The sequence below is a fragment of the Orycteropus afer genome, unplaced genomic scaffold (assembly GCF_000298275.1).
Source record: "Orycteropus afer afer isolate SDZICR_OR568_19922 unplaced genomic scaffold, OryAfe1.0 scaffold00036, whole genome shotgun sequence".
Lineage (NCBI taxonomy): Eukaryota > Metazoa > Chordata > Mammalia > Tubulidentata > Orycteropodidae > Orycteropus > Orycteropus afer.
The window spans coordinates 11,959,023-11,982,839 of record NW_006921623.1 but is presented as its reverse complement, the minus strand read 5'-3'; the positions used below and the strand labels follow the sequence as shown (position 1 = coordinate 11,982,839).

Genomic DNA, 23,817 nt, shown 5'->3' with positions numbered 1-23,817 from the left:
TGCAACAGATGATAGAGATAATAGTTATCAGATTTTAATTTAAGTTATCAGACTTTAATTCTCAACATATTCAGAATAGTTAAATTAAAGTCTGTAATGAAGCTCTGGTGGCGTAATGCTTAAGGCATTTGACTGCTAACCAGAAGGCTGGTGGTTCAAACACACCAGCCACTCCTCGGAAGGAAGATTGTACAATCTATTTCTGTAGAGATATCACCTCAGAAACTCAAGGAGGGGTCGCTATGATTCAGAAATGACTTGACGGCAGTAAGTTTAGTTTCTGGTGTTTAATGCTATTATCTGGATTCCCTGTGGTTTATCTTGATTTTTGATCAGTCATTTTGTCTACTCATGTGCTGGTTATTTATTTTATGCAGAACATCGTATTTGAAAAATTATAGAAGTAATTTGAGACCCAAGATGATGTTATTTTTCTCCAGATATATTCATTTGCTTCTGGAAGATGGGTAGGATACATTATTAATCCCTTATCATCTTAATCCGGTTACAAAGATTGAGATCATTTAAAGCATAAATCAGTCTCTGCAAAAGCTAGACTATTTCTTTATGGACTATTACCTTTATGTTATAGATTGAATTATGTCCCCTCAGAATGTGTGATGTAAATCCTAATCACTATACCTGTGGTTATAATTCCTTTTGGAAATGGGTTGTCTATGTTATATTAATGAAAAAGTATTAGTGTAGGATGTACCTTGAAGCAATCTCTTTTGAGATTTAAAAAGAGATTAAACAAGTGAGCAGAGAGATGGGGAAGACACATCCCACGTCACATGAAGATCACCTAGGAGCAGTAGCTCAGAAGAGACAAGACATTCTTATAGAGCTGACAGAGAAAGAAAGCCTTCTCCTAGAGCTGTCACCCTGACTTTGGACTTTTAGCATCCTAAACAGTGAGAAAATAAATTTCTGTTTGTTAAAGCCACCCAGTTGTGGTATTTCTGTTATAGCAGCACTAGATAACTGTTTCTGTTAAGTGCCATTGAGTTGGTTCCAACTCATAGCTTCCCTATGTACAATAGAATGATGCACAACGGATGGACCTGTGCCATCCAATTATTGCCATGCTTGAGCCCATCATCACAGCCACTGTGTCAGTCTATCTCCTTGAAAAACTTCCCCTTTTTTGCTGATCCTCTACTTTACTAAGCAGAGGGATTGGTCCCTTCTGACAACATGACCATAGTACAAAAGATGATGTCTGGCCATTCTCGCTTCTAAGGAGTATTACCACTGTACTTCTACACAGATTTGATTGTTCTTCCAGCAGTCCATGGTACATTCAGTATTCTTTGTCAGTTCAAATGCATCAATTCTTCTGCAGTCTCCCTTATTCATTGTCCAGCTTTTACCTATATATGAGGCTATTGGAAATACCATGGTTTGGATCAGGAGCCCCTTACTCTTCAAAGTGACATCTTTGCTCTTTAACCGTTGAAAGAGGTCTTTTGTAGCAGATTTGCCCAAAGCAATATATAGTTTGATTTCTTGACTGTTGCTTCCATATGCATTGATTGTGGATCGAGGTAAAATGAAATCCTTGACAATTTCAATCTTTTTTCCATTTATGATGATGTTGCTTATTGGTCCAGTTGTGAAGATTTTTGCTTTCTTTATGTTGAGGTATAATCCATATAGAAGGCTGTAGACTTTGATTGTCATCAGTAAGTGCTTCAAGTCTTCTTCACTTTCAGCAAGCAGAGTTGTGTCATCTGCATATTGCAGGTTGTTAATGAGTCTTCCTCCAATCCTGATGCCATGTTCTTCTTATAGTCCAGCTTCTTGGATTATTTGTTCAGCATACAGATAGAATAAGTATGGTGAAAGGATACAACCCTGATGCACATCTTCCTTACATTCTAAACCATGCAGTATCCCCTTGTTCTGTTTGAACTACTGCCTCTTGGTCTATGTACAGGTTCTTTGTGAGCATAGTTAAGTGTTCTGGAATTCCTGTTCTTTGCAATGTTATTCTTAGTTTGTTATGACCAACACAGTTTAGTGCCTTTGCATAGTCAATAAAATGAAGGTAAATGTCTTTCACAAGTAAGCTATTTTAAAAGTAGTACCTAACAGATCTGTCCTGGAGGAAGTGCACCCAAAATGCTCCTCAGAAGTGAGAATGGCCAGACTTTGGTCATGTTATCAGAAGGGACCATTCCTTGGAGAAGGATGTCATGCTTGGTAGGATGGAGTGTCGACGAAAGAGGGGGGAGGCCTTCAACGAGATGGATTGACACAGTGGCTGCAATGATGGGCTCAAGTATAGCAGGGATCATGGAGCTGGCGTGAGATCGGGCAGTGTTCCGTTCTGCTGTGCATAGGGTCACTGTGAGTCGGAAATGACTTGACGGCACCTAACAACAACACAACAACAACCTGTAGATTATGGAAAATATCTATGATAGACATGTATGGCATTCTGTGGTGAACAATTAGTAGCATCATTCATGTTTGATTATGATAGAGAGCCACCTAGATGTAAGCTACAGCTGATCTGTTTGTGAATTATAAAGCAATATTTTTTGTTTTCAAAATGGAATCTTGAAATTTCTTAAGCATTTGTATAAGTATATGGATGAAATTCAGAGCTGTTTTTTAGTAGAAGAGAGAGTGCCTTTAACCATTATTGAATTTCTTTTTTTCTTTCTGTTGGGCAGCAGTGTACTGCAGTGTTGGATTATGTCCTCTGGACTTGGGCTACATAGATTTAAACTGCAGATTCCTCAGTTGTTAGCTGCATTCTTGAGCAGGCTACCTGATTCTTCTAAGCCTCAGTTGCTTCATCTGTAAAATGAGGAAAGTAATGGGCTTACTCTGAGTATTAAATGAGCTAATGAACTTTGCACATTGGCTGGAATATGTAATGATTAGTGAAGGTTAGCCATTTCTATCATGGTTACAGGAAAAATACTTCTAAAACGCGGATGTTTCAGAGATCATTGAGTGCAGAGATCCATTTACCCAAATTATATTGGCAGAAAACTGAATGAGAAAAGGATATGAAAACTTGGTCATAGAAGAATTCATTTTCTAAATGTCAAGTCTCTTAAACAGAAAAAAACCTGGGAGTAAATGGTGTGGTTTGTTCTCCATCTTGCAATATTTTTTACTGTCTACCTTCAGCATTAAGTTCTTAGGAACTATCTATATGGTATCAAAGTGACAGTAGCAATACAAAATTGAAACATTAGAGGGCAGGGAGAGTATGTTAATGGGGGAGGAACAAGTCAGAAAAGGAGGGTGAAAATGGTTGTACAACCTGAAGAATGTAACCAATGTCACTGAATTGTACAGATAAAAACTGTTGAATTCAAGTATGTTTTGCTGTGTATATTCTTAACAACAACAACAAAATAAAATGAAAGAATACTTAAGAATACTTAAGCTAAACTGTTGTTTGGTTTTAAGAAGACTTCAGGGGATATTGTTGGTTTAAGGTTTAAAGATTCTCTCAGGGCAATATCCAGCATCCATGACTCCAGAAAGCCTGGACTGCACGAGAATTAAAAATTCTGTTACGCATTTTCTCTTTTTGGATCAGGACTTTTCTATAGAATCTTTAATCAAAATGTTCAGTAATAGTAGCCAACATTCTTATAGTGAGATAAAGTGTGCTTATTTTCTACTTTAACTTAAATTCCTGCTTAAACATCATCTCTGCAGAATCTGGGTTGGGGTCCCTGGGACCACCCTTAGATGTGACAATTTGTTAGGAGGACTCACAGGATGCAGCATATAGTTATACTCAGAGCTATAATTTATTACAGAAAAAAGATACAAACAAAAATCAGCAAGGTTTGTGGAATAGAGTCTAGAGGAAACCAAGCACAAGCTTCCAAGAAAGCAAAATGAGGAAAAGTAATGGGTTTATTGTGAGGATTAAATGGGAGTCACATAGGATGTGCTTAATTCCTTCAGAAGTGAGTTGTGAAAACATGTGAAATTTCTCCAAGGAAGCTAATCCACATCTGTTTATCCAGGATTTTTATTGGGGGTCAGCTGTGTTGCCATACAGTGTCTGTATAACTGACATCAGTTGCTGAAGCTCCAGACCCCTAGAGAGAAAGCAGATGTTCATTGTAAACCACATTGTAGTGTGAATTATCTGGACAAATTATGTACTATGGCTCAAAGCTTCAGGCATGCAAAAACACTCTTATCAGACTGAACATTACAAGAGCTAAATTCCCAGTTCCTAGTCAGTTCCAGTGTCTAGGTGGCCAAGGGGCAGTCACGAAAATAGCCCTTTCTTGAGAATGTGCAGAGTTTCAGCAACTAAGTTGGCTGAATTAATCTTCACCAAACCTAGTAGGGACCTTTCTAGTCCCTTGCCCTGTGGTGTGTTTCTTCACGGCATTTATCACTATCATATATTTGTATACATATTTATTTATTTGACATGAAGAAATACCTTATATTTTTCTTTTTTATTATCTGTTACCATTCTTTCTGCACTAGCATGTATGTTCCATGAGGTTAGAGACTGCTTTGTTTACTGCTGTATAAAACAGAGCTTGGCTTATAGTAGTTGCTCAGCAAATATTTGTTAAGTGAATGAATAAAAATTATTATTTACATAATACTTAGGAATGCCAATAATGTTGACTGGATATAAATTATTGAAACATGCTGTTGCCCTGTCAGTGACAGTTTTCTCATCTCTCTCTCTCTCTTTTTTTTTTTTTTCCTGTCTCCTGAGCAGGTCTGCAGTTCAGTAGCCAGCTCTTTCCCTTGAAGATTTGTTTTGCCCTTAAATGTCAGTTTGAATGCCCCAGAGGGAGAGAACCTCAGCCCATTGTTCTGTTTTTCAGCTAGTGCTGTGAGACAGGCTGATGGAAAAATATGCTATGTAAAGGACCTTAGACTCAGACTTTGATCTTTAATGGTGTTACTTTACTCATTGGATGTTCTCTGCAGTGTTCGAGCCAATACATTTCTTAACATTCCAGCTAAGCAGGGTAAAATCATAGAATGCTGCTTGCTTAAGAATCACAGATACTGGGCAGAAGTAAGCACTGTTTGTTTACCTATCTCTTTGTATTTTGAAGGCACTCTGGTGGCACAGTACCTAAGGCAACTGACTGCTAACCAGAAGGTTGGTGGTTCAAACCCACTAGCCACTCTGTGAGAGGAAGACTGGGCAATCTGCTTTCATAAAGATTTACTGCCTCAGAAACCCAGTGGCAGTTGCTATGAGTTGGAATTGACTCAATGGCAATGTTTTTTTTTGGTTTGCATTATGTGTGTGTGTGTGTGTGTGTGTGTGTATAGAACTTTCTAAAGACTGTGAAATGGCTAATCATTTGAGGTATTGACCAGCCACACCTTTTAGATAATTTGTGCTTACCACAAGCATATCATTATACAGCTATCAATAATAGCTTAGCTGTAGTAGAATAATAAGCACACTTCTACCTTCTCCACCATTAGGTAGCTTACTTACAAGACCTCATAATCTTTTATGCATTCATACAAATGATAGAAAGAGGGACAGTATAAAAGAAATGACATAGAACCTCAGCTTCCAAGGCCTGTTACAAATGCATATAGGATGTTAACCCTTTTGATGACTTACATTGAAGAAAATAAGTGAGAATCAAGCAACCGCTGCAGATTCTTTTAGGACCTCTTTTAGATCTGGTGCTTTCATGAAAATCTACATTGTGAGGACCTAGATGAGGAAAGAGGCATTGAATTCCCCCAGATCAACTATGGCCAATACAGTGGTAAAAAGTATCATTTCTTTTATGGTTGTGGCTTTCAGCATTTGGTGGGGACTTATCTGATCAAGGTTGAGGTGGTGAATAAAACACTGAAGGTGATGGCAATATCTTTCCTTTTCTGAATTTTTTAAAGATCTGATCTGTCCTTTAGGAGTTCTAGTGGCATAGTGCTTAAAGCATTCAGCTGCTAATCAAAAGGTCAGTGAATTGAAACTACCAGCTGCTCCATGGGCAAAAGATGAGGCCATCTACATATATATATATATATATATATATATTTAACTTTTTATTGTAATTTGGGTGAAGTTTACAGAGCAAATTCATTTTCCATTTAACACTCCATACACATTTTGTTTTGTGACATTAAACATGTCCTTTTCCCTCTGTCCTTCTTGCCTTGCATTCCTGCCTCCTCCGCTTTCTCCCTTTGCAAGTGCTGCCCGTTTGATCTCCCATGGTTGATTGTTCTAAAAAGTGTTCTTCCCTGGTGATTGTTTACAGGCTCATATTTTTGTCTATCATTTGGCTGAAAATTAATCACAGGAGTTTGTTCCATTTCAGGCCAGAAGGGTGACTAGGGGCCATGGTCTTGGTGGTTTTACCAGTCTCTATCAGACCAGTAATCCTGGTCTTTTGTTTGTTTGTTTATGATTTTGAGTTTTGTTTTACATTTTTCTCCCACTGTATTCAGGATCTTCTATTCTGATACCTTTACAAGTGGTTGACAGTAGTGGGCAGGCACCATCTAGTTTTTCTGGTCTCAAGATCGTGTAGGCTAAGGTTCCCATGATCCACTAGTCCTTTGGACTAATTGTTTCCATGTGTCTTTGGTTTTCTTTGCTCTTCTTTGCTCCAGACAAGGAGAGACATATTGTTTTATTCTCTCAGTAAAACTCCTTGCTTTTATGAGTCCTAATCCCTGCTACTTGTAAACATGACCTTGTTTGGAAATAGGGCTTTTGAAGATGTTATTTGTTAATTTAACATGAGGTCCTATTAAAGTATTAAAAAACAAACCCAGTGCAATTTAGTTGATTCTGACTGATAGTGACCCTGTAGGACAGAGTTGAGCTTATCCATAGGGTTTCTAAAGCTGTAAATCTTTATGGGGGCAGATTGCCACATCTTTCTCCCACAGAGCAGCTAGTGAGTTTGAACTGCTAATCTTTGGTTAGCAGCCAGATGCTTTAACCACTGCATCACTAGAGATCCCTTTCCTTTTCAGTGCAGTTCAGCAATTCTTCAAACATTTAGTGAGTGATAGGATGGGCAAAACACTGTGCTAGGTGCTGGGGATAGATAAGAAGATGAAGAAGACATGGTCTCTGCCCTTAGGAATTTTAGAGTCTAGTGGAGAAGGCAGACAGACTTTTAGTTAAATCAAAGGGAATTACCAGTATTATATTTTTCTTTATAGAATGAAAGCAATTTTCTCCTAGTCTTGGATGCCAGGAACTTTGAAGAACTGGGTTGAGCAGAAGTGCCTGAGCAAATGCCTTATGGGTTGCATGGCACCTTCATGTCCATCTGATAGGACAACCACAGGGTCCGGGAACTAGGTGTGAAGCAAATAGTCTCTGTACAAAAGAGAGAGCAAAAACGGCACCCTGCCTTCCAAACTATGGACACTTGAGTAAGTTTTAAATTTCTATTAAAAACAGAATTCAGGACATACTTAAGGTTTTATATTTGCTTATGGGTCTTTGAAAACATTAAGCAAGTATTGACACAACCTTCTGAAGAAGGTTTTAAATTTACTGGATGTATCTTCCTCTGAGTAAGAAAAATGAATATATAAGAGAAACTAAACTGGATCATTACTATCACCATATATATGGGTAGCACAGGAATTCAAACTTGGGAAAAAAAGATGCAAATGATCACAGATAGTAGATTCTGAATATAGATCTGAAAAGCACCTTGTTTTTTTTCTGTCACAGTCTGCCTCTTACCATTGGTCGTAAGGACAGGAACCCCACTATAACATGCTTGGAGGCACCTTCTAAACTGGCTGTTTCTCTGCTTTCCACAGCAGATGTCACTGCATTTGTATAACCCTCCTAATCATCCAATATCATCTTCACCCACCCCCAGGTTGGCCTTGAGACATGGTTGTTTTGAGGGACATCGTTAAAATCAAGTATTTATTTTGATCTCCAGGTATCTTTAGGGATTGATCAAAAGCTCGTAGTTCTTCATATACTTGGGCAACAAATGGCACTAAAAACAAAACAAAATCCCATTACCAGTGAGTCAATTCCAACTCATAGTGACCCTATAGGACAGAGTAGAACTGTCCCATAGTGTTTCCAAGACTGTAATCTTTATGGAAGCAAACTGCCACATCTTTCTCTGTGGAGTAGCTAGTGGGTTTGAATTGTTCACCTTTCAGTTACCAACTGAGTGCTTAACCACGACACCACCAGGGCTCCCCTAGCAGGTGGCACTGTTGTTGTTGTTAGGTGCTGTCAAGTCAGCTCTGACTCACAGTGATCATATGTACAACAGAACGAAACACTGTCCGGTCCTGCACCAGCCTCACAATCCTGGCTACACCTGAGCCCATCATTGTAACCACTGTGTCAATCCATCTCATTGAAGGCCTTCCCCTTTTTCACTGACCCTTCACTTTACCAACCATGACGTCCTTCTCCAGGGAATGATCCCCTATGACAACATGACCAAAGTAGGTGAGATGAAGTCTGGACATTTTTGCTTCCAAGGAGCATTCTGGCTACACTTCTTCCAGGACAGATTTGTTAGTTCTTCTGGCAGTCCGTAGTACTTTCAATATTCTTCACCAATACCACATCTCAAAAGCATCAACTCTTCTTTGGTCTTCTTTATTCATTGTTCAGCTTTCATGTTCTATGAGGCAATTGAAAATACCATGGCTTGGGTTAGGCGCACCTTAGTCTTCAAGATGTCTTTGCTCTTCTGCACTTTAAGAGGTCTTTTGCAGCAAATTTGCCTGTGCAATATGTTGTCTGATTTCTTGACTGCTGCTTCCATTGTCAGATATTTCATATTACTTGGTTCTACAATCAACACCAATGGATGCAGATGGCACTAGAGACCATATACTCTAAACCCACTTTTTTTTTTTTTTTAAAGACCAACAGCCCTAATCGGCCTAGATCTCAGGGTCTGTCACTTAAACCACAGTATTGCCAACACCCTCAGAATCCCTTGCTCTGTTTTCCTTCAGTTGTATACCCTTCTTCTGGCTGAAATCTAATCCTGGACCACTTAAACTGTCCACTCTCCCTCTGCTTGTTGAATATTGCTGAAGTAACCCCCAGACATGAGGTATTGGTGGTTCACTGGTAGACATCTTCTTTGCCATGTAGATTCCTGGCCAATGTACCTTATGTGTAGCCACCATCCACTCACCGGTCAATGAAGGCTTTCATGTTGCTATGATTCTAAACAGGTTTCATTGGAGTTTCCTGATTAAGATCCACTAGGATGAAGGGCCTGACAATGTACTTCTGAAAGTCAGCTATTGAATACTCTATGGATTACAGTCAATGGGGATGGCACAGGCTTGGGCAGTGTTTAGTTCCCTTGTGCAGTCACCATGAGTCAGGGGCCAACTCGTCAGCAAACAACACACTCACTGCTCTCGAGTGATTCCGACTCATAGCGAACCCTCCTTGGGTTTCCGAGATGGTATCTCTACAGAAGTAGATTGCCAAATCTTCCTTCCAAGAAGTGGCTGGTGGGTTTGAACCGCCAACCTTCTGGTTAGCGGTCAAGTGCCTTAGGCACTATACCACCAGAGCTCCTAGCAAACAACAACAACCCCTCAAATGGCAACTGTGAACTCCCAGTCTCTAACCTCAGTTAGGCTTACAAACTGGTCCAACATGGTCAGTTCTCTAATTTCTTTAAGAGTTGCTTCAAATCAGGACTTTGAACAGGCTTAATATATTTCTGTAATTGCCATCATAAACAAGGGCTACATATTTGTTGAATAGCCACCACATCTGTTGCCTGTGGTATTTTGACCTGTGTAGGAAACAAACAGCTGTGCCCTGTTGAAAGATGGTGGCCAACCATTCTGCTTTGAATGTGTCTTGCTCTCCAGAGTCCTGCCAATAATCCAGTGTTGCACATCAGGCTCCTAAGACTTGCAGGAGGAAGGACAGTGGCAGGACTTGGCAGGACTTTTGTAACTTTATTGGATTATTGGATTCATAGCATTATTGGATCAAATGCTGGTTTCAGACTTCACAAACACTATTATCATCAGTGAAGTGTTCTACACACACAAATGTCATGTGTTGGGATTTGCATTGTGGCTAAGTTGCTTCTCTGTACTTGGCAGATGCAGAACAGCAGCAGCAGTTTTGGCATAGTAAGAAGATGCCAAACAGAACTTAAAGCCTGTGGTAACCATGAACCTAAGTCCCCTGATATTTCAAAGAAGTCCCTGAAAAGGCATTGTACTTCCCTTGACATGAACACAGGTTTGATCTGTCTTATCTAGAACTTAAGGGTGAAGACCATGCTGACTGATACCTGGGAGGTACATATATCTAATCATATCTTTTCTCTGCTTAAAAACCTTTAATCCATCCTAATACACCAGAAGTGAAGTTCAAACATATGAAGTTTAGCAATATAATCATAAGATTTCATCCCAAGTATTCTTGATTTCTCCCTTGGCCCTGTCATATGTAAGTTTCCTGAAGGAAAAGACAAAAATGGATCAATACATTTTGTAATCTCAGCATGTATGCTGGTAACCCAGTGCAGAGTATTTTGGTAAAATGTGAGTGAACATATAATTAAAGCTCAACGCCCAGGCAGGATCTTTTCCTCTTCCTCTCCCCAAGCCCAACTCATCACCAGCCAGTCTCCACAGACATCACAAAAGGAAGTACGTGGTGCCAAGTGAAGGGGAAAAAGGAGAGAGAGATGGCCTGACTGTCCCAAGGGGCCAGCCCCTGGATCAGCTTAGTCTGGGGAGTCAAGAGGTAGAACAGAACAGTGAACAAGATGATCAGGCCTACTTGGGGGAGGGATAGGAGTGGGGACTTTGGGCCAAGTTTATTCCTCAAAGCATAGCACCAGAAAATAAGCCACAATAGTGTGGGACTTTTTAACACATTGTGACCCTGCCTGTGAGTAAACAATGCCCAGTCAGTGTCTGGAAATGTGATCTAATCAGATGAGAATTCCCTTTCTTAGTAAGGAACTAGGAGAAAGGAAAGAAGGGGGTGTAGCCTTTTCTGCTTTATACTTAAATCGATACTCAAGGCCCTTCAATAGTTTGATTCTCAGTCTCTTTCCAGTTTCATCTCTCATCTGTCTCCCCATTACAGCTAAGAACTTGTCACTTGAACTTATGCGCTGAACAAGCTGCACTTTTCCACTTTGCTTTGCTCACCGGTCTCTTCCTGGTATTCGCATCCCTTCTTATCTACCTGAACTCCTTTAAAAGCCAGCTCAGAAACCATCTTCTCTCAGAAGCTTTCTTTTACTTTCTGAGGCAGAATTAGTTTTTTTTTTTTTTTTTGTCTTGATATTTATTTCTATGTTTGGTTCCTCCATTAACCTGAACTCTGTAAAGAGGAGGATCATGTGTTTGTTATTCATATTTGTGTCTCTGGCACTTAGCAGAGTCCCTGCCATTTAACAGATGTTAAGTAAACATTTCTTAACTTAATGAGCAAATAAGAACTGAAAGGTGATCAATATAGGGGCTTGCCAATATATGTCCATTTGTATAACTTACGTTATCTCTTACAAAGCAAGCCTTCTGAGCCTTACTTTAGCAGGAAAAAAACCCCTGCTTTAGTGAAAACCAAACTCACTGCCATAGAGTCGATGCCAACTCATAGTGACCCCCTTTGGATTTTTGAGGTGTTAAATCTTTACCGAAGTAGATTGTCCATCTTCCTTCTGCAGAGTGGCTGGTGGGTTTGAACCATCAACCTTCTGGTTAGCAGTCAAATGCCTTAGGCATTGCGCCCTCAGAGCTCCTTGTATGAATAAAGTGGGGACTACATCTACATGGCACTTGATCTCAAAGGGCTGGAAGTTAAGGGGAATGTTTGCTTATTGGTTAGGATCACTGAGTATGAATTCGGTGGATACCCTTATATAGAACGTTTCAATGAACTAATTTAGAGCAAAAACTTTGTGAATATTTTACTAAACAATCAAATAACAAGCAACTTCTCAGAAAAGTCTTCTACTGTTTTACTTTTTATTATATTTTCATGCTTCAAGTTTCTGTGTAACCACTGACTGCTAGAGTATTTACTTCTGACGTAGTCAAAAGGCACTGCCTTTGAGTCGGATCTGATTCATAGCGACCCCTCCTTGGGTTTCTGAGGCGGTATCGCTACAGAGGTAGATTGCCCAACCTTCCTTCCAAGGAGTGGCTGGTGGGTTTGAACCACCAGTCTTTTGGTTAGCAGTCAAATGCCTTAGGCATTACGCCAGCAGAGCTCAGTACCTGGGAAATATTGTACTGAGTGGCCTAAGGCTATGCATATATAAATATCAAGGACACTACGTTCCTACCCCTTTGACTGCTCCAAGGGATGTCTAGCTCTCTGAACTCTTTGTTATCCGAGGACATTCAGATATGACCGACTCTAAGAACTCCCACCAAGAGGACCCGATCACCTGACGCTGAGACCGGCCAGAGCACAGGCCCAAGTAAGAAAGAAGCCACGGAACACTTCCGGGGGAGCTCGGGGCCGCACTGCGCAGCCGCGGAGGCGGCACCTCCCGGCACATCCCACCGTAGGCTTGGAAGACCATGAGCGCTCCCGGGTCGAGCCGTCGCTGCAAAGCACAAGTGTCCCGCGTAGTCTCCTTCAGCGCGAGCCACCGGCTCCACAGGTGAGGTGTGCCCACAGGTGCCAATGGTGGGAGGCAGGGGCACCTGCACCGCTGGAGAACGTCATTGGTGGCGGGGCTGGGAATCATGCAGATGTGCTTTCGCTTTCGTTTCAGCCCTTGGGTGGGGGACCTGGTGACTAAGGGGCGTCGTCTGCGGACTGAAGGGTGGAGGGGCGCAAGTTAGCTGCCTTTGTGTGGCACCTGAGCTTTATTGATAACAAAAATAACGGTGACAACTAGAGTTGAACGAGTTCCTGAAGTAGTAGAGCGTGACGGGTAGCAGAACCAATTGCTCCGTAGTATGTCCTGGGTTTGGAACCAAGAGGTATCACTGGCTCTGTGATCTGAAGGCACTTTTTTGTCCCTCACATTTCCTTAGTTTAGCTCCCAGAGTTGCCATAATGTTTAAAGGAGTTGAATTTGCCCAGATCACGCAGTGTCCGCGCTTTGTAAACAATGTTAGCTAGCACCATATGCCAAAACCATTACAATAAAAGTAAGTTTCATTCTCTTTTTACTGAAGATAAAATGAGTCCAGAGGCTCGGTTTGCTAAAGCAACTCAGTATGCAGCACAGTTGGAATTTGAACCCTGGACTCGCCCATTTGGCCCAACTATGCTAGAGTGACTTTGAAGAGAGCTTTATTATTCATTAATAAGCCCCATTCATTGAGCCACTATTTTCTGCTCTGTAAAATGAGGATAAGGAGCCCTGGTGATCCAACAGTTAAGTGCTAGGGTACTAACCAAAAAATTTGATGCTTAGAACCCACTAGCAGCTCTGTGGAAGAAAGACTGGACCATCTTTTCCAGAAGAGTAACAATAATACCCAAAATAATACCCCTGAGAAACATACTCCTCAGAACAGTCAACTTTAGGAGACCAAAAGAGCAGCATTTGCCTAAAAACAGAACTTAGAAGGTAGGATAGGGCAGGCAGGAAGGACGAAGGAAATGAGGAACCCAGGAAGGAAGTAGGAAGAATGCTGTTAAATTGAGGGGATTGCAACTAATGTCACAAAACAAAAAATGTATAAATTGTTGGGGAAATTGATTAGCTCTGTAAACTTTCATCCAAACTACAATTAAAAAATAAATAAATAAAAAGACAAACTTGTAAAATGATACAATCAATGTGGAAAGTGGTATGGTGCTTCCTTAAAAGAAAGAAAAATACCATTTGGTCCAGCAATCCCACTACTAGGTATATATCCTGAGGAAGTGAGAACTGGGACACGAATAGATATATGCACACCCATGTTCAGCACAACACTATTCACAATAGGCAAGAGATGGAAACAATCTAAGTAGTTATCAAAGGATGTATGGATAACCAAACTCTGCGAAGAACATTACAATAATTGAATACTATGCAACACTAAAGAATAATGAAGAATCCATGGAACACCTCACAACATGGATGAACTTGGAGGACTATTATGCTGAGTGAAATAAGTCAATCACAAAAGGACAAATATTGTATGAGTCCACTATTGTAAAAAGCAAGGAAAGGTTTACATATGAAAAGAAACTTTGTTACCAGGGATGAGAGAGAAAATTGCTAGATAGGTAAGAGACAAATACTGATTTAGGTGAAGGGAAAGGCACTCTACCAAAAGTGAGTGAATGACACAATAACACTAAGGAAAAGGAAGATGGAGAGAGGTGCACCAGAGGTGCAGACAACAAAGGTAAAACACTTTTACATATATAATACTGCATTACCAGTAATAACAAACATTATATGTGGATACATAGGTAGACAGGCTGAATGATCAGGTATGGCTAGGCAAAAGGGAATAATATATCCATGACTATATAGAAGTTTGGCAGATGATGTTTCTACATACGTATTTGTATGTGCTATTGTTGTTGTTATGCGCTGTGGAGTTGGCCCTGACTCATAGCGACCCCTCCTTGGGTTTCCGAGGCAGTATTACTACGGAAGTAGATCGCCCCATCTTCCTTCCGAGGAGTGGCTGGTGGGTTTGAACCGCCAGCCTTCTGACTAGCAGTCAAGTGCCTTAGGCACTATGCGACCAGAGCTCCTTGTATGTGTTATAAGAATGCCCATATATGGGAGCTCTGGTCGCATAGTGCCTAAGGCGCTAGACTGCTAACCAGGAGGCTGGCGGTTCAAACCCACCAGCCACTCCTCGGAAGGAAGATGGGGCGATCTACTTCCATAGTGATACTGCCTCGGAAACCCAAGGAGGGTCGCTATGAGTCAGGGCCGACTCCACAGCGCATAACAACAACAACAAGGGCAGCAGCAAAGTTATGATAACTTCTTAGCTATAGCCAAACATCTTGAAGGAGTGAATTGCTGAGCCTGCGGTGGGTTTGTGACATGATGGTAATGGACATCAAGCTTATTTGGCATAACATGCTACACAAAAGTGCTGTTCTACATTGTACATTGGTGAGTAGCAACTGAAGTCTTAAAGCTTGTGAGCAGCCATCTAAGATACAACAGCAGGTTTCCTCATCTGGAGCAAAGAAGAATGAAGAAAATCAAGGATGCGTGGAAATAGTTATTCCAAGGGACTAGGGGACCATGCGAACTTTGGCCTCCATGACCAGGAGACCAGAAGAACAAGATGGTGTCCAGCTACCACTGTCAAACACTCAGAAAGGGATCAGTGTGGGAGATCCTGGAAAGGAGAAAAATGTGGAACAAAACTCAAAATCATAAGAAAGACCAGGCTAACTAGTCTGATAGAGACTGGTGAAATTCCCAAGACTATGGCCCCTAGTTACCTTATAGGCCAGGAATTGGACTCTAGCGTAGTGCCTAAGGCACTTGACTGCTAACCAGAAGGGGGTGGTTCACATCCACCAACCACTCCTTGGAAGGAAGGTTGGGCAATCTACTTCCATAGTGATACCGCCTCAGAAACCCAAGGAGGGGTTGCTGTGAGTTGGGTCTGACTCGATGGCACGTAACAACAACAACAATGAGATTTTAAGCCACTTAAGGACAAGCATCATCTTTTATTTATCATTATATGCTCCTCTTTCATTCACCATGTACCTAGTACATAGTAGAGACTCAGTAAATGTTTGTTGATGAAAAAATGGAAGGGCCATGAAGGGCACATCATTTGTTGGAATCTGTTGTGGAACAAGAGGATTGAATTTAAGGTTTGCTTATGCTAATTTGAAGGAGCTCTGGTGGCATAGTTGGTAAGACATTTGGCTGATAGCCAGAAGGTCAGTGGTTCATATTCACTGGGAGCTCTGTAGGAAGAAAATGAGGCAATCTACTTCTGTAAAGAATTACAGCCTTGGAAACCCAAGGGGTGTATGTGTGTGTGGGGTCACTATAGTCAGAAACAACTCCACGGCAGTGGCTTTGGTTTTGGTTTGGTTATGCTAGTTAACCTGATTGCTGACAGTATAGTTGGAGTAATGCAATTACACTGAATTATACAGACTCCTCATTTGGTGAGTTAAGGTAATAACAACTTGTCACGCTTTTCAAAGGCCAGAACAAATAGTAAATGTAAGAAATAGAGGAGTCTGAGTGTAATACTTGCATCACATTGACTTTTTTCTTTCGTCAGCAAATCGCTGAGTAATGAGGAAAACTTGAAACTGTTTGGGAAGTGCAACAATCCAAATGGCCATGGGCACAATTATAAAGGTGAGAGAAAAAAATGATGAAATTTTGGCTCTTTTTAAATAAGACTCAAAGATTATTCAGCAAATAGAGACTTAATGACTAAGAAACACTATAGACAGAGCAGGAATGCTTTGATTGTTTAATCAAAAATTAAATGGAAGTTTAAAATGAAAATGGAAGCTCAAAATGCCTTGTTTAAATGCATCTTAAATTTTACCTCTCAATTTTCTGTTCTGTTGCAGATAGCCCAGAATAATCAGTAGTTTAATTTTTTTCTTGGCCTTAAAGTGCATAATAAGATTCTTTTGGCAGCATGTGTCCATCTAATTGGATCTTGCAAGCCTAATGTTAAAATTAGGTTGTAGTCTTAGAGCAAATAATGACTGATAAAAGGGGAATATTGTCTAAGAGTGTGTGGTAAGGCACAAAAGTAGGCTGGGTCTAAAACTTTAACACCAGTTTTCTAAAGTAATTAATTTGTGCCAGGATAAGAGATTTGGTTCTTTGAGATGTAGCTGATGCCTCAGAAAGCTGCTACATATACCATAGGGTATAACGGCATATGTTGTGATACAGTAAAAGATCAGACAGGATGTTAGAGGTCAGAATTTTTAGTTCCTGTGCAGCCTATTATTTAGTCTATGATATCTCTCAGTCTTGATGTTTGTATGGAGCTGAAAAATAAATAAATAAAAGTTACTAATTTTTAGGTGAGCCCATGGGTGGCACAGACGGTTAAGCCCTTGACTGCTAGCCAAAAGGTTGGAAGTTTGAACCCACTCAGAGGTGCCTCAAAGACAGGCCTGGTGATATGCTTCCAAAAGGTCACAGCCTTGAAAACCCTGTGGAGCAGTTCTGCTCTTTATACGTGGGGTTGCCAAGCATTGGAATTGACTTGATGGCATCTGGTGGCATAGTGCCTAAAGCATTTGATTGCTAACCAGAAGGCTGGTGGTTCAAACCCACCAGCCACTCCTCTTAAGGAAGATGGGGCAGTGGTGATACTGCCTTGGAAACCCAAGGAGGGGTCGCTATAAGTCAGATACAACTTGACGGCAGTAAGTTTGGTTTTTAACAACATTAATTTTTAAAGCATTGATCACCAAGATTTTTCAAATGCTTTATACAAGCATTTCTTAATTCTCAAAGCATTACTGTAAACTGTAAATATTCATGTGAGTGAAAGGATAAGAATTGAAGGCCTGGTAATAGTTTTCCTTGCTCAGAAAGGTATTGTCTACAATTGGACCAACTCTGTATAGCTGGAAGCCTGCCTGAACATTTTCTATTTTCATAGGCAGAAATTGTACAGGAATGCCTTACCAAATAGGGAATCAATATCATAAGCCGAATTTATACCCTTTCTGGCCTAGCTTCTATTACTAAGCTGCTCTGTCTTGGTTAAGTCTTGCTTTGATTGATAAAAAGATCTTAACAGAAAGAACAACTGTTTTTTGGGGAAATAATAGCTTTGAATGGAGGAGATCTAATAGTTCATTTATGTTGCTAAGCTGTCTTTGGCTGAGAGTCTGTTGAAAGTCATGCTGGTCTTTGGTATTTTTGTTTTCTTTCCCATAGTTGTGGTGACAGTACATGGAGAGGTACGTGCTAAAAACATTTATGTGGTCTTTGCAGATTGCAGAACCCTCTTTCAGCCAACATGGTGTAATCTGTGTTGAAAACTCTGTTCCAATCTATTTTGCTTTATTGCCTTTGTGTGTGTGGTGAGCTATTGTCATTCCAGGCTATTCCTCTCCCAAAGTGTTGTCTTTAATGTGCTATGTATGTGGACAGTTAAAAGAGCAGTACAGTGAGAAGAATGCCTGAAGCACATGGGGTTTCCATGTTGAGATTTATGACTGTCACAGGGATGAAGGCAAATGTGGGCAAAAATCTCTCCACATTGTGTAGTCTTTAATAACTTGCTAGATGTTTAAATGTGGAAATCCTGTTGTAGTAATACTTACCTTTGTTTATTCTTCAGATTGATCCTGTTACAGGAATGGTTATGAATTTGACCAACCTCAAAGAGTGTATGGAGGTAATGGCATATGGCATATTGCGTGCTTCTTATGTGCTGTCCCCTAAGTATAACATTTAATGGTCCCTTAGGAGCCCTAGTGGAGCAGTGGTTAAGTGTTTGGCTGCTAACCAAAAGGTCAGCAGTTTGAATCCATCAGCTTCTACATGGGAGGAAGATGTGGCATCTACTTCTATAAAGATTTATAATCTTGGAAACCCTATGGGACAGTTCTACTCTCTCCTATAGGCTTGCTTTGAGTTGGATTTGACTTGACAGTGACAGGTTTTTTCACACTACTTAGCATCCATGTACTTTTTTTTTTTTTAAAGCAAAACACATTTTTCTTACTTTGCATTAATCTTTGTGGTACAGTTAGGGGGAAAAAAAAAAAAAGAAAGATGAATAAGAGAAGTGCCCTTATCCACAAAGTACTTACATTACTTTTTGTAGGGGGTAAATAATACTAAGTGCTCTAAAAGTAATGATTGAATAAATGAATAAGAGATTGAATGAATAAACAAACAGCATAGTGATCAAGGTACTTTAGGAAAGCTATAAAGACAGAGTTCCTGCATGTACTTGGGACATAGAGTGTTGTTGTTTTTGTTGTTTGCCGTCGAGTTGGCCCCGACTCATAGCAACCCCTCCTTGGGTTTCCGAGGCAGTATCACTACGGAAGTAGGATTGCCCAACCTTCCTTCTGAGGAATGGCTGGTGGGTTTGAACTGCCAGCCTTCTGGTGAGCAGTCAAGTGCCTTAGGCACTATGCTACCAGGACATAGAGTAGATATACACAAAGTGTGTTATGATACAAGACAATAATATGAGATGTTCCAGGCAGTCATCTACACTTTTCCTTACTCTTGTATACACACCTTTGTGTGTAGGGATACCACATACTCCCATGAGAAAAAGAGGCTCATCATGGCATATACAGTTAGAAAAAGCCCTACAGAAGAGGCTTCAGTGTAGGATTTGTAACCTGATGTGGGGTTGAAGATAAAGCAAAGGTATTTATTTTCTTGATATCCATATTTCATTTGTTCTAATTCAAAGGCTGTTTGATCTAGGATGTAGTCTTTTTAGCTCTGGTGGTGTAGTGCCTAAGGCACTTGACTGCTAACCAGAAGGCTGGTGGTTCAAACCCACCAGGCACACCTCGGAAGGAAGATTGGGTAATGTACTTCTGTAGTGATACTGCCTTGGAAACCCAAGGAGGGGTCACTGTGAGTCGGATCCCACTCGATGGCAGTGAGTTTTTTTTTTTTGTCTTTGTCTTTTTAGATGTTTCTGGTCTTGCTCAAGTAACTATTATTATTACTAACATTCCTCTCTTGAAACCATGTTGTTATTAGGTGCCATTGAGTTGGTTCCGACTCATAGTGACCCTTTGTGTAACAGAACAAAACACTGCACCATCCTTACAATCGTTGCTCTGTTAGAGCCCATTGTTACAGCCACTGTGTTAATTCACCTCATTAAGGTTCTCCCTCTTTTCACTGACTCTCTACCAAACATGATATCCTTCTCCAGGGACTGGTCCCTTCTGATAAGATGTGTAAAATACTTGAGATGAAATCTTGCCATCTTTGCTTTAAAGGCGTATTCTGGCTGTATGTCTTCCAAGACAGATTTATTCGTTCTTTGGCAGCTTATGGTATATTCAGTGTTCTTTGCCAATATCATTATTCAAAGTAATGAATACTTCTTTGGTCATTTTATTCATTGTTCAGCTTTTGCATACATATGAGGTGATGGCTTGGGTCAGGCACACCTTAGAATTACTCAAGGTGACATCTTTTTTTTTTTTTTAAATACTTTTGAAGAGTCTTTTGAACCAGATTTGCCTAATGCAGTGTATCATTTGATTTCTTGACTGCTGCTTCCATGGATGTTGATTGTGGATCCAAGTAAAATGAAATCCTTGACAACTTCAGTCTTTTCTCCATTGATCATGATGTTGCTTATTGGCCTAGTTGTGAAGATTTTTGTTTTCTTTATATAGAGGTGTAATTTGTTAGGATCCAGATTTTCTGGCATTCTCTGCTTTTAGCTATATCCATCTGGCATCAAGAATGATAACCCTCGTCACAAATCCTCTTCTGAATCCAACTTGAATTATTGGAAATTCCCTGTCAATATACCGCTGCAGTCATTTTAGCATTATCTTCAGCAAAACTTTACTTTCATGTGATATTAATGATATTTTTTTTAATAATTTCTGCATTATGTTGGATCACCTTTTTTCAGGATGGGCAAAAATATGAATCTCTTCCAGTCGGTTGGCCAAATAGCTCTTTTCCAAATTTCTTGGCATAGATGAGTGAGCGCTTCCAGTGTTGCATCCATTTGTTGAAACATCTCAATTGGTATTTCTTCAGTCCTGGAGCTTTGCTTTTTACAATTGCCTACAGTGCAGCTTGGACATCTACTTTCAGTACCATTATTGATCATATGCTACCTTCTGAAATGGTTGAACGTTGACCAGTTCTTTTTTGGTACAGTGACTGTGTGTCGCTTCCATCTTCTTTTGATGCTTCTTGCATTGCTCACTCACTCTCTCTATTTTTTATGTTTCTTTTTTATTCTCATTTTTGCAGTGTTTCCTCCCCTCCCCTCCCACCCCCGGTAAACAACGAAGTTTCCTTCCATATATAAACCTTTCCTTGACTTTTTACAATAATGAACTAATACAATATTTTTCCTTTGATTGACTTATTTCACTCAGCATAATGTTCTCCAAGTTCATCCACATTATGTGGTGTTTTGCAGATTCTACATTATTCTTTGTCATTCCCAGCATAGTAGATCATGATGGTTGTCTGACTCAAAATGGCCAAAACCAGTCCATTTCAGCTCACTGATGCTTAGGATATCAATCTTTATGTGTTCCATTTCATTTTTTACAACTTCCAATTTTCCTAGATTCATACTTTGTACATTCCATGTTCCGATTGTTAATGGATGTTTGCAGCTGTTTCTCTTCAATTTGAGTGATGCTATGTCAGCAAATGGAGGTCTGGAAAGCTTTACCTTATCCATATGAGTAAGGCTGGTTTTACCCTGATGATGTAGCTCTTTTCCTATTTTGAGAGCTTTCTAACCTGAGTGACTCATCCTCCTCCTCTGTATTGGACAGTGTTTCCAGACTATTCATAAAGTTGCGCATCAACAATGTATTAGACAATGTTTCTCTGCTATTCATAAGGTTTTCCCTGGCCAATTCTTTGAGAAGTGCATGGCCTCTTCCTTCTTCCTAGTCTGTCTCAGTCTGCAAGCTGCGCTGATACCTGTGCACCATGTGCACCCCACTGGGTTTGGAACACTGGTGGCACAGCCTCAAGGAACACGTCTCACAGCAACACAGCCTCAAGCAACACAGACTCACAGCAACACGTCACCATAGTAGGACAAACCAAGTTTGTCTCCATTAGCTGTTTGAAACCTCTCCAACCTCCCCTTACCTGGATCCCTACTGCTGCCTCCTCGCTCTGTCTCAGTCCCTCTGGCTTTTTTCTGTCCTTTCAGCCTGCTTTCCCACCTTGCCACTTGTGGGGCGTAGCCTGGGTTCCCTCCCCTAACCTGGATCCCTGTGGCTAACTCCTCACTGTGTCTCAGTTCCCCTGGCCTTTTTCTGTCCTTTGCCCTGCTTTCCTGCCCTGCTGCTTGTGGGGCATGGCCTGGGTTCCCTCCCCTCACCTGGATCCCTGCAGCTGACTCCTCACTCTGTTCCAGTACCCCCGGCTTTTTTCTGTCCTTTCCTCTGCTTTCCTGCCTTGCCGCTTTGGGGCATGGCCTGGGTTCCCTCCCCTCACCTGGATCCCTGTGGCTGACTTCTCACTGTGTCCTGGTCCCTCTGGCCTTTTTTTGCCCTTTCCCCCACTTTCCCACCTTGCCTCTTGTGGGGCATGGCCTGGGTTCCCTCCCCTCACCTGAATCCCTGCAGCTGACAAAGAGGAGTGGCGTGGCATTCATGATCACAAAGGATCTGTCCTGAAGTACAGTGCTGTCAGTGATAGGATAATATCCATACAACTACAAGGAAGACCCGTTAATACGACTATTACTCAAATTTATTCACCAACCACCAAAGCCAAAGATGAGGAAATTGAAGATTATCAACTTCTGCAGTCTGAAATTGACCGAACATGCAATCAGGATGTATTAATTATCACCGGTGACTGGAATGCAAAAGTTGAAAACAAAGAAGAATCACTGGTAGTTGGAAAATTTGGCCTTGGTGACAGAAATAATGCTGGAAATCGCATGGTAGAATTTTGTAAGACCAACAACTTATTCTTTGTAAATACCTTTTTTCAACAACACAGACAGTGGCTGTACATGTGGACTTCACCAGCTGGAACACACAGGACCCAGATTGACTACATCTGGGGCAAGAGGCAATGGAAAAGCTCAATATCTTCAGCCAAAGCCAGGCCAGGAGCTGATTGTGGAACAGACCTGCAGGGATCCAACTGCTCATATGCAAGTTCAACTTGAAGTTAAGACAATTAAAACAAGTCCTTGAGAGCCAAAATATGATCTTGAATATGTCCCTTCTGAATTTAGAGACCATCTAAAGAATAGATTTGATGCATTGAAGACCAATGACCGAAAACCAGAAGAATTATGCTGCGATGACATCAAGAACATCATCCATGAAGAAAGCAAGAGGTCACTAAGAAGATGAGAAAAGAAGAGAAGACCAAAATGGATGACAGAAGAGACTCTGAAACTTGCCTTTGAGTGGAGAGTAGCTAAAGCAAATGGGAGCAATGACAAGATAAAAGAGCTGAACTGAAGATTTCAGAGAGCAGCTCGAGAAGACAAAGCCAATTACTATAATGAAATGTGCAAAGACTTGGAGTTAGAAAACCAAAAGGGAAGAACACGCTCGGCATTTCTCAAGGTGCAAGAACTGAGGATAAAATTTACGCCTTGAGTTGCAATATTGAAAGATTCGATGGGCAAAATATTGAATGATGCAGGAAACATCAAAGGAAGATGGAAAGAATACACAGAGTCACTGTACCAAAAAGAACTGGTCGATCTTCATCCATTACAGGAGGTGGCATATGATCTAGAACCAATGGTATTGAATGAGGAAGTAGAAGCTGCAATGAAGGAACTGGGGAAGAACAAGGCTCCAGGAATTGATGGATTACCCACTGAGATATTTCAATGAACGGGTGCCTCAGTGGAGGCACTCACTCGGTTATGCCAAGAGATTTGGAAGACAGCTACCTGGCCAATTGACTGGAAGAGATCCATTATTTGTACCCATTCCAGAGAAAGGTGATCCCACAGCATGTGGAAATTATCAAACAATATCATTAATATTGCATGCAAGTAAGAGCTTACTGAAGATAATTCAGAAACGGTTGCAGCAGTATATTGACAGAGAACTTCCAGAGGTGCAAGCTGGATTCAGAAGAGGATGTGGAACAAGGGATATCATAGCTGCTGTCAGATGGATCTTGGCACAAGGCAAAGAATACCAGAAAGATGTCTACTTGTGTTTTATTGACTATGCAAAGGCATTTGATTGTGTGGATCATGACA

At 40.7% G+C, this 23,817-nt stretch overlaps 2 protein-coding genes across 2 annotated transcripts in view; both read left to right on the top strand.

Moving 5' to 3' along the window:
• BCO2 (beta-carotene oxygenase 2) overlaps positions 1 to 7,278 on the top strand; it is a 56,572-nt gene extending 49,294 nt beyond the window's left edge. Inside the window, 3 exon segments of the mRNA XM_042780354.1 lie at positions 4,727 to 4,873; positions 5,660 to 5,842; positions 7,165 to 7,278. Of these exon segments, the coding sequence (XP_042636288.1) occupies positions 4,727 to 4,873; positions 5,660 to 5,842; positions 7,165 to 7,278 (444 nt within the window).
• A 5,247-nt stretch (positions 7,279 to 12,525) lies between these two features.
• The window catches only part of PTS (6-pyruvoyltetrahydropterin synthase), a 19,930-nt gene continuing 8,638 nt past the window's right edge, over positions 12,526 to 23,817 (top strand). Inside the window, exons 1-4 of the mRNA XM_007936539.1 lie at positions 12,526 to 12,608; positions 16,174 to 16,253; positions 17,811 to 17,833; positions 18,217 to 18,273. Coding sequence (XP_007934730.1) covers positions 12,526 to 12,608; positions 16,174 to 16,253; positions 17,811 to 17,833; positions 18,217 to 18,273 — 243 coding nt within the window. The remainder of the gene's footprint in view (positions 12,609 to 16,173; positions 16,254 to 17,810; positions 17,834 to 18,216; positions 18,274 to 23,817) is intronic.